Source organism: Neophocaena asiaeorientalis, unplaced genomic scaffold (genome assembly GCF_003031525.2).
Source record: "Neophocaena asiaeorientalis asiaeorientalis breed wild unplaced genomic scaffold, Neophocaena_asiaeorientalis_V1.1 scaffold280, whole genome shotgun sequence".
In the NCBI taxonomy this organism is placed as follows: domain Eukaryota; kingdom Metazoa; phylum Chordata; class Mammalia; order Artiodactyla; family Phocoenidae; genus Neophocaena; species Neophocaena asiaeorientalis.
Window position 1 is genome coordinate 5,790,588 of NW_020185321.1, and position 11,140 is coordinate 5,801,727.

The following is an 11,140-nucleotide window of genomic DNA, read 5'->3' on the forward strand; positions in this document are numbered from 1 at the left end:
TGGCCATTTCTGTCCATTAGGAATCCTCTGATGAACAACAGTCTTTGCCTCAGAGGAGTTAGGTTGGTTGAGATTTTGTCAGATCTACATAATGGTCTAAGGCTCTCCCTGCCCAATCCCCTTTTCTTCCACATATCTGTATCATGGTCTGATGGCTTTCTGTTTCTGATCTTACTTCTTCCTTTATCTTTCATAGATGTCACCTCTAAGAAATCTATTATACTCCCAACTCCAACTCAGCATCTCCTTGGAGGACCCAACAGGCACACAGAAGTTATTTTTGGATTAGTTTAATCCTTTTGATGCTTTAATTTAAGCCCTTTTATGACAAATCTTGCAGTCTTTAATCTATTGCCCCATTTATTAGGTGTGACCTTTCTAGGGTGTCTATCTAATGTCCTATGTATTAACAAGTTCTCTCCACTCTGGCTGAAGGGAAATAAAATGATTCCAGGTGCAGCAGGCTATGAGAATTGTTTGTCTCACAACACTGTTGTAATTGTATTTTTCCTAGAACGTGTCCTTGACTGGTCTCATGGGGTTTCACCTACCCATGTGCAGACTTATCTTTAGCCAAGACTCAAGGGGAACATTTTCAAGATTTGGGGAACTCTTTCTCTGCATAACTCCCTCTTTTGGAAAGTGTGTCCTGCAAATTCTAGTCACCTCAATTTCCTTGAATGCCAGTGTTGGTCCCCTAAAGTCAGTAAAACTGTTCTTTCTGGATTCCTCTCTCTGCACTGCAGTCTGGAAGTTGCCTTCAAATGAAAGCCTAGAATGAGGTAGGGTGCATCTCATTTATTTCTCTTCTCTCAGGAATCCAGGCCTGTGCTGCCTGTTGTGCAATATCTGAAAATAGTTTTGTCCAGTTTTCTAGTTGTTTCCTGTAGTAGTATAATTCTGGACTCTGTTACTTCCTCAGGGCTGGAAGCAGAAGTTTTGAATTATAAAAATGCAGGCCCAAATGGCTTAATAATGGTTTTCTTCAAACATTTAAGGAACCAACAATGCCAATCTTACAGAAATTCCATAAGAAAGTAGATGAAAAGGAAACACCCCCAGTTCGATATGGCTGACACAATTCTGGATACAAAAACTTTTCAATGACATTACAAGAAAACTACAAACCACTATCCTTGGTAAAATCATGCATTTAGCTTACTAAAATATTAGCAAACCAATTTTGTCAATCTATAAGACAGATAATGCATCTTGTCCAAATGGAGTTCATCCCAGGAGCACAAGGTTGGTTTAAAATACAAATTAAGCGGGCTTCCCTGGTGGCGCAGTGGTTGAGAGTCTGCCTGCCGATGCAGGGGACATGGGTTCGACCCCCGGTCCGGGAGGATCCCACATGCCGCGGAGCGGCTGGGCCCGTGAGCCATGGCCGCTGGGCCTGCGCGTCCGGAGCCTGTGCTCCACAACGGGAGAGGCCACAACAGTGAGAGGCCCGCGTACCGCAAAAAAAAATAAAATAAAATAAATCAATGTAATACATACAGTAACAGATTAAAAAGGAAATATCATATGATCATCTCAACAGATGCTGAAAAAGCATTTAAGATCAACATCCATTCATAATTAAAATTGTCCAAAAACTAGGGAAAAAAGAGAACTTTCAGAATCTAACAAAGAGCACTTATGAAAAATATACAGTTAATATTAAGCTAAAGAATGAAATATTAAATGTCTACCTTCTAAATTTAGTGAACTGCTAAGGATGCTCACTCTCACTACCTCTATTCAACGTTTTACTGTAGATTCTGGTCAGTATAACAGGGTAAGAAAAAGAAATGAAAGCAATAAAGTATGCAAATGTAGAAGTGAAATATCTTATTTCAAGAAGGCCTGTTTTATGTATAGAAAATCTAAAAAAAATAACAAAACAAATAAAGAACAAGAGTAACAACAACAAAATTTAATACCATCAAAAGAAATATGCAAAGTCAATATCTAAAAGTCAATTGTGGCTGCACATATTAAGAACAAGCTGGAAAAAGAAATTTTAAAAATCTCATTATTTACAATAGCAGCAAAAATATTAAAAGCTTAGAGATAAACTTAATAAAATATGTATAAGACCTCTATACTAAAAATAATAAAACACTGCTTATGGGAATTAGAGAAGCTAACTAAAATGTTAAGATATAGTATAGTCATGGACCGAAAGACTCAATATTACTGAGATGTTATTTCTCACCAATAAAAATCCCAGCATATTTATTTAGAGAAACCAAGATGGTACTGGCACAAAAACAGAAATATAGATCAATGGAACAGGATAGAAAGCCCAAAGATAAACCCACACAGGCACTTCCCTGGTGGCGCAGTGGTTGAGAATCCGCCTGACAATGCAGGGGACATGGGTTCGACCCCTAGTCCAGCAATATCCCACATGCCACGGAGCAATTAAGCCCGTGCACCACAGCTACTGAGCCTGTGCTCTAGAGCCTGGAAACCACAACTACTGAGCCTGCATGCCACAACTACTGAAGCCCGTATGCCTAGAGCCTGTGCTCCACAAGAAGAGAAGCCACTGCAATGGGAAGCCCACACATCGCAATGAAGAGTAGCCCCCCTGCGTCACAACTAGAGAAAGCCCGCCTGCAGCAACGTAGACCCAATGCAGCCAAAAATAAATGAATTAAAAAAAAAAAGAGTCATGTACCAAAATGTTCACTGTAGCTGTGTTTACAATAGCCAGGACATGGAAGCAACCTAAGTGTCCATTGACAGATGAATGGATAAAGAAAATGTGGCACATATATACAATGGAACATTACTCAGCCATTAAAAGAAATGAAACCGAGTTATTTGTAGTGAGGTGGATGGACCTAGAGTCTGTCATACAGAGTGAAGTAAGTCAGAAAGAGAAAAACAAATACCGTATGTTATCACATATATATGGAATCTAAAAAAAAAAAAAGGTCATGAAGAACCTAAGGGCAAGATGGGCATAAAGACACAGACCTACTAGAGAATGGACTTGAGGATACAGGGAGGGGGAAGGGTAAGCTGGGACGAAGTGAGAGAGTGGCATGGACATATATACATTACCAAACGTAAAATAGTTAGCTAGTGGGAAGCAACCACATAGTACAGGGAGATCAGCTCGGTGCTTTGTAACCACCTAGAGCGGTGGGATATGGAGGGTGGAAGGGAGAGAGACACAAGAGGGAAGAGATATGGGGACATATATACATGTATAACTGATTCACTTTGTTATAAAGCAGAAACTAACACACCATTGTAAAGCAATTATACTCCAATAAAAGATGTTAAAAAATAAAATAAAATAAAGAAATAAAGAAGTTGATTCTAAAATGTATTTGAAAAAGAAAATGAAAATGACCTGGAATAGCCAAAACAATTTTTTAAAAAGAAGAAAGTTAAGAGGACTTACTCTGGCATCAAGACTTACTATAAAGCTACAATAATCAAAGACCAGGTGGTATTAGTAATAGGACTTAAATTATATCAAAGGAAAGAATACTCTAGAAATAGACTGACACAAATACAATCAAACAATTTTCTTTCTTTTTGCGGTACGTGGGCCTTTCACTGTTGTGGCCTCTCCCGTTGCGGAGCACAGGCTCTGGACGCGCAGGCTCAGCGGCCACGGCTCATGGGCCCAGCCGCTCCGCGGCACGTGGGATCTTCCCAGACCGGGGTACGAACCCGTGTCCCCTGCATCGGCAGGCGGACTCTCAACAACTGCGCCCCCAGGGAAGCAATCAAACAATTTTTGATAAGATCATCAGAGCAATTTAATTCAATTCAACAAGTGATGGGACAAATTGATATCTATATGGAAGAAAACAGACTCTTAACACTTACCTCATACCATAAATAAAACTTAACATGAGATGGATCATAGAACTAATTTTAAAAAAGCAAAATGTACACAACATTTTTAGAAAAAAATACAGGAAACTATCTTTACAACCTAAGGCAAATATTTGTTTGAGAGGTCAAAGAAATAATGATAAAAGATAGAAATGATAAACTGGACTTTAAAAACTTGTGCTTATTTAAAGACACCATTAAAACGAGTTGGCAAGCCACAGACTAGAGGAAATATATGCAATACCTATATCAAACAAAAGACTTCTATTCAGAAAATGTAAAGAATTCCTACTATTCAAGGAAAAAAAATACTACCCAATAAAAAATGGGTAAAACATTTGAACAGATACCTCTGAAGAAGATATAAAAAGCACATGAAAAAGTTCTCAACATCATTAGTCATAAAAGAAATCTAAATTGAAACTGCTAAGATATGCTACCATTCTTCAGAATAGTACTTCACAATGACCAAAATGAAAATATTGATAACATCAAATGTGGAAGAGAATGTGGGAGGCAATCAAAATTCTCAAACATTGCTTTTAAAAGTTTAAAATGCTATGGTAACTTTTAAAAACTGGCAGCTTCTAAAATGTGAACTATAAACCTGACTTATGAATGAGCAACACCATCTGATAGGTATTTACTGAAGAGAAATAAAAACGTGTGTCCACAAAAAGATCTTTACAAGAATGTTCACCGCAGCTTTATTCATAATAGCCCCAGGGACTTCCCTGGCGGTCCAGTGGTTAAGACTCTGCGCTTCCACGGCAGGGGGCTTGGGTTTGATCCCTGGTCAGGGAACTAAAACCCCACATGCCATGCAGTGTGGCCAAAATAATAATAATAGTAATAATAATAATAATAATAGCCCCAAACTGAAACATTTCAAATGTCTATCAATAGGAGATGCATAATAAACTGGTATCTCCATTCAATTGAATACTATTCTGTTTAATTAAAATAAACTATTTATATATGCAAAAACATGTATAAATCTCTCAGACATTAAGCTGAGTGAAAGAAAGTAGACATGAAAAAGGTCCAGAATAGACAAAACTAATCTATGTTGGTAGAAATCACAGTGGTGATCATCTTAGGGAGGGACTGACTTGGAAGAGGCCTGATGGAACTTAATGGGTTAATGGAAGTGTCCTTTATCTTGACTAGAGTGTGAGATACGTGGGTTTATACTTCTGTCAGAACTCAAAGAACTTTACACTTAAGATCTCTCTGGATGTTATACCTACAAAGCATGGAGTGGATTCTTGGTAAAGTAATAGGAGCCAATAGTTCTATAAGCATAAGGCACACAAGGAAAGGATTTATGTGGGGAGTGATATTCAAAATAAAATTTAGATTTTCGAGGTATTTAAGTCAGTCATGCATAGACACTTCAAAGATCTCAGGCCTTTAAAAACAGATCCCTAATAAGACAGCTACTATCTGAAAAAAAAGAAGAAAAAAGGAAAATAACAGTTGTTGGTAAGGATGTGGAGAAACTGGAACCCTTGTGCATTGTTGGTGAGAATGTAAAATGGTGTAGCCACTATGGAAAACAGTATAGCAGTTCCTCAAAACATTAAACATAGAATTACTATATGATCCAGCAATTCTACTTTTGGGTATATACCCAAAAGAAAGCAATGACTCAGATATATATTTGTACACCCATATTCATGTAGCACTATTCACAGTAGCCAAAAGGTGGAAGCAACCAAAGTGTCCACTGAGAGATGAATGGATAAGCAAAATGTGGCATGGACATATAATGGAATATTATTCAGCCTTCAAAAGGAAGAAAATTTTGATACATACTACAACATGGGTAAAACTTGAAGACATTATGTTAAGTGAAATAAACCAGTCGCAAAAGGGACAAATACCATATGATTCCACTTATATGAGATACCTACCAGTAGTCATATTCATAGAGACAGAAAGTAGAATACTGGTTGCCAGGGGATAGTTGGGGGTGGTAATGAGGAGTTATTGTTTAATGGGTACAGAGTTTTACTTCTGACAGATGAAGGGTTCTGGAGATGGATGGTGGTGATAGTGGCACAGCTATGTAAAAGTACTTAATGCCATGGAACTATATGCTTAAAAATGGTTAAGATGATACATTTTATGTTTATTTTACCAAAATTTAAAAAATAGATCTCTGAAAATATTCAGACATCAACTACCTGAGCCCACTGGACTTTATCTATACAGACTCACCGAGGTAACTCTGACTTGGAAAAATTTTCTCTGTTGTCCATAGTTCTTTTCCTTGTTCCAACTTGTGGATCATATCAGGCTTAGTCATGTGAAATCCTGATAATAAAAAATGAGACTTGGTCTAAGCTGTTGGGCTTCAAAACTATTGAAGGAAGAGAAAGATACAGCTTCAAGATGGCAGACAAGGTACACATTAACGTCCTACCAAAGTTAATACCTTGCACTAGGCCAAGTGCGGACACAAACACGCTTTCTACTAACAGAAAGGGATTCATCACCTCTGATCTTTGAAAATCAATGTTCCATATGTTTCAGAAATTCTTGAAAGGAGATGCATGACACTGAAAGTTTCAAGGAATTTTCCTTACCTACAGAGATGAGGTGAAAATAGTTTTCCAACATGACATCCCTGTAGAGGGCCTTCTGAGCAGGATCCAGTTGCTGCCACTCCTCCTGGGTGAAGTCCACAGTCACATCCTTGAATGACACTGATCCCTGTAAGGGCATAGTCTAGTTCATCCTAAAGTAATTGAAACTAGTGAGAACTAGACATTGGAGACCATGTTCAGTGGTCAAACTGGTTTCCTTACTTTGTGTTTTATACTGTAGAAAATTCTCTCTGAAAATACATTCATCAGTATTTACTTATTATCTCATGCTAAAAATACATGAGATCATACTCTTTGCCTTGAATGTGATTGGTTGCTTGGTGCACAAAAACAAATAAAACCCTGACCTTGCTCTTAAGAAGTTACAGGCTAAAAGAAGGGCATATGTGTAAATACATACACTCAATAGATACTGCAGATGCAATGACAGAAATATGTACAAGGGAACATACTACAAAGTAAAGAAAATTTCATTTTGTATTCTAAGACTTCATTGAGGACATAAAAATTTTGTACTCACAATGAATAGTTTTTGTAGAACTACATGTCAATGGCTTTTGAGACTCATGGGGAGAGTAAAACCAGTCAGTAAATTCAGGAAATAGCAAAAGGTACAGTATGTTAGGAAAGAGTCTTTGAGCTGTAAGAAGAAAAAGGTATATGGAGGTAGGCAGTAGGCATATTTATGTAATAATACTGGATGTTTCAATACTCTGTTTTAAGACAGAGCAATGGTCTTAAAAATGTACTGAGCACACTCCCAACATATTTGTATTTATTTATAAATCATCAGTTGGCATTAATAGCAATCCACATTGTTAACGATTACTGTTCTGGAATATAAACTATTAGTATTTTCCTCCTTTTCAGTATACTGTCTTGTACATTCCATTGTAATGCATACCCCACTTTGGGTCTGCTGCTTTATGGAGTATAAAAAAACATGAAGAAATGTCAAGTCATCACATATGTTATGTGAAAAAATTTGTACTTTAGAGGCAATACTCTCGAACACTAGAGAAGGCTTGAGGTGTGTTAGGTGGGAAAGACAATTAAGTAACCACTGTTAGAGATGTGTCCAAGATTAAAATGGTATTAGTGGTCTGGACAGGAGACAATTTGTTGCTTCATGATGAGTTTCAACAGAACTGGTCATAAATTGGTTGAAGAGTGGAAAAAAGAGAAGCACAGCTCTTAGGTCATCTGCACAGCAAGTGGGTGGGTGCTGAGACCAGAAAATGGAAATGGGAAGCAGGAGAAATAATAAGCTGGACCAAAGGAGGTAATGAGGTAAACCTTGGACATGTTCTTGAAATGTCTATGAAACATACAGGTAGTGATAGCTGTTGGAGGTTGTATATATGGTTCTGACACTCTGGTTAGAGGTCTAGGATGGAGAGAGGTATCTGAGAGTCACTAGAATCAGATCAGTATAACCTCTGGAGTGAATATGACTGTGCATACAGAAAAAGAGACAGAGAGGAGAAGGGAACCAATTACCATCTGGGGAAAACCCAGATTGGTATTTCAGAGATTGGTAGATGAAGAGGAATTTTCTGAAAGAAAGATATGGAAACAGGAGAAAGTACCACCTTTGATTCAAGAATAGAATATCTCAAGAGTGGATTAGCAAATGCATATCCTTCTCTTGCATGCACATATAAAGATTAGAAGAAACCAAAAATATAAGAATAAATCTATAATAGCACTGAAACACTGGAAAGGTTTTCACTGGTGGGCCACAGTTTATAGGAATTGCTGGCAGATATGGATAAAATATATCAGAGAGCAATGTAAAATTTCAGTTTTCTGTACAAGCTTGCAAGCAAATCTCTATCCTAAAAACCTCACAAAACAGGAAATCTAATCCAAAATAATAATGTGATCTACCAATTCTACCTCCCACTAAACCTAGGTCAGTGGAGATGATCAAGGTTTTTGCATGTCTGCTCCCTGACTCCTCACAAATTTAGATCTCAAAACAGTGTCTAGACAAGATAGATTCATTCAAGTAATATATTCCCATTTAAATGAAGATAATACATTTCTGTTCCAGCAGTACTTTTATGAGAGGACTGAGAAAGGAGATGATGAATGATACACCCAATCAATATGCAAACATTGGCTACAACTAGAAGGTGCATTTGGGGAAGACTTAAGTTTTTCCAGTTGGAATGAGAGAAACTGGGAACAGGACTGCAACTAGGGTGAGGCAGGTAAGACACGAAGGGTACAAAAGTTAGAGCTGGACAGCCCTAAGGGTCCTTCTTAAATTTTGTACCTAGGCCACTTGCTTGCCCTACTGGAGACCAGTTTGATGGAAGCAAATCCCAATATCCAGAAAATTTAAGGATAGGGAAGCAAATGTTCATATAACCTAAAAACAAGTTACTTCAGAAAGAGAGGAAACATCATCTCACCTGAGGCATGGCTTTGATATTTGCAAGAGATGAAACTTCTCTTATGAGCTCTTCTTTTGGAAAAGGGAAGAGTCCTGAGAAGGCAGAGATGGGAAGATACAAGGAGCCATGTGAAACCATATTTGACTTAGATCACCCAGAATAACTCAGTTAAATCTACATCTATTTTCAGTTTCAGCACTTGCCCACTCTGTGTACCCCACACAAATCCAGGACAGAGATTAGTAGGGAAATGGACAAATCCTGTTGCCTTATCAATGCCAGAAACCTAATCTTCTGGTGAGGTAGAATAGATTCTGGGGAATCTGTTGTAGCTTGGAGAGAGGGAACATTGTGTGTTTCCCTCTGCAGCTCTACCTTCCATCTGCCATGGAAGACAGATTTATCATATATTTCCAAACCGTTCTTCATGGATTTCCTACCAATTTACACTATCTCCAGCAGTGCATGAGAATACCTCTCCACACCCTAATGAATGCAGTTGAAAATAACTTTAATCTCTGCCTACCATATATATATAATATATATATTCTAATTTACACATTTCTTATTATGAGAATAAGTTTTTATTTCTTTTCTGTGATGACATCTTATAGTATGTCTGTTTTTCTCATAGGTGTTTATTTTCTAATTGGTTGACATTATCTTCTTTTTCAATTTAATAAATTCAACCTTTATCTATTTTTAAGTTGAAAGTAATTTTTCTTAGCTGTTCATGTAACTATTCAAGTGTTTATGCCTTGTGAAGATTTTTTTCCCTGCATATTTTATTGTTTAGCAATACTATTTCTCAGTTGATGTGAAATGCCATCTCTATCATCATTACACATCACTATATACTTGAGAATATTTGGACTTTCTATTTAATTTCTCTACTTCATCTCTTTATTGATTCACCTGTGCGTACTACTAATTAGCATAGTTAATTATTGAAAATTAACCATTATTCATTATTAATTTATTAATAGTAATTTAAGTATTAACTACTGAACAACCCTTTTTAGAAGTACAGGTATGGAAATAGAAAAGAAATTGATCTTTCCACACTGTAGGCTTTCAGGCAGAGAGAAGAATAGTTTGCTAAATGAAGTCTGAAGTATTGACTGCTACAGTGAATATTTTAAATAGCAAAATAATATTTTAATTACTAAAATGAGACTGGTCTTATGATTAAAAGTATACCTAATACTTTTATATCATGGAATGCCTGAAGAGGCTATTGACCCTGCCATAGATTTCATCCAGAAGCAGGAAAACTTACTCATATATCAGTGTTGAAAGTGCTAGTTATGGGTAAAAATTGTTTTTTCCTGCATGCTACCCATGGAACACTAATCATTTTAACACATTGGTTTTAGTTCATATAATACTTCCCTGTAATGAACCTTACCATCTGGGAATTATGAAATCTTACCTCTTCCTTTCCAATACTCATACCTCTATTTTATTTGCTAAATTGCTACTGAGTTACAATTTTGCAGGCAGGCTTAATGACCACTATTCAGATAATCAAATCTTAAGTACCTAACTAGTGGTCATACAGAGTCTCTCAATCACAAATAGTAACAGTAGGTTACAAACACATGCAAAGTTACATTCGATCACTTACTTCAGAAAAGCACCGTCTCACATCACCCCCATGTCTTTCACAATCTCAGACAGCACATTACTAATTCCAGGCAAAGTCACAAAATCACATCACAAATCATTTCGCTTCTCCATAGTCACCTGCGGTCTCAAACACGACTCACACCTAATCCGAAGAGAGACATATGCAGAGGAGTCCCCACGCAACAAGGCTCATCCAGTTTCACACACAGTCAGCCGCAACATCCCACAGAGCAGCACGCATCCAAAACGCAGCAGGTTGGACACAGGAGGCCGCTTCCATTTGGTACACACACACACACACACACACACACACACACACACACACACACAGCATCCTCTGTGTGAGGCCCTGCTCCCTGCGATGGAGATTCCTCGGGGTCAAAACAGACAAAATCTCTCCTCGCAAAACTCGCTCCAGGTCACACTCGATTGTCACCTTCAGGGTCACGCCCACGGACCACGCCCGAGGCCCCGGTAGCACAGATCTGAGTGTCTGGTTACCACGGCCCGGTTCCGGTTCCCTCCTCATAATTACCAGGCCGGGTTTGGGCTCCCGGTTTCCTCCCCAGATTGCCCACCAGGTCCCGCTTCCCTAGTCTGCCCTCCGGGACCGGAGCTCCCAATTCCCGCCTCCTCCTCAGAGGCCCTAGG

The 11,140-nt window shown here is 38.1% G+C and overlaps 1 protein-coding gene across 9 annotated transcripts in view; it reads right to left on the reverse strand.

Annotated features, from left to right (window-relative positions):
- ZNF382 (zinc finger protein 382) overlaps positions 1-11,140 on the reverse strand; it is a 52,157-nt gene that overhangs the window by 15,318 nt on the left and 25,699 nt on the right. For 4 of the 9 annotated variants that reach the window (XM_024733869.1, XM_024733870.1, XM_024733868.1 and 1 more), the window contains 3 exons: positions 8,879-8,952; positions 6,438-6,589; positions 6,070-6,165 (listed from right to left, as the gene is read on the reverse strand). In XM_024733869.1, the coding sequence (XP_024589637.1) occupies positions 6,070-6,165; positions 6,438-6,576 (235 nt within the window). In that variant the 5' untranslated portion in view covers positions 6,577-6,589; positions 8,879-8,952. Of the gene's footprint in view, positions 1-6,069; positions 6,166-6,437; positions 6,590-8,878; positions 8,999-11,024; positions 11,119-11,140 lie in introns of those variants that run through there. The other 5 variants (XM_024733872.1, XM_024733875.1, XM_024733873.1 and 2 more) reach the window with 5 other exon arrangements.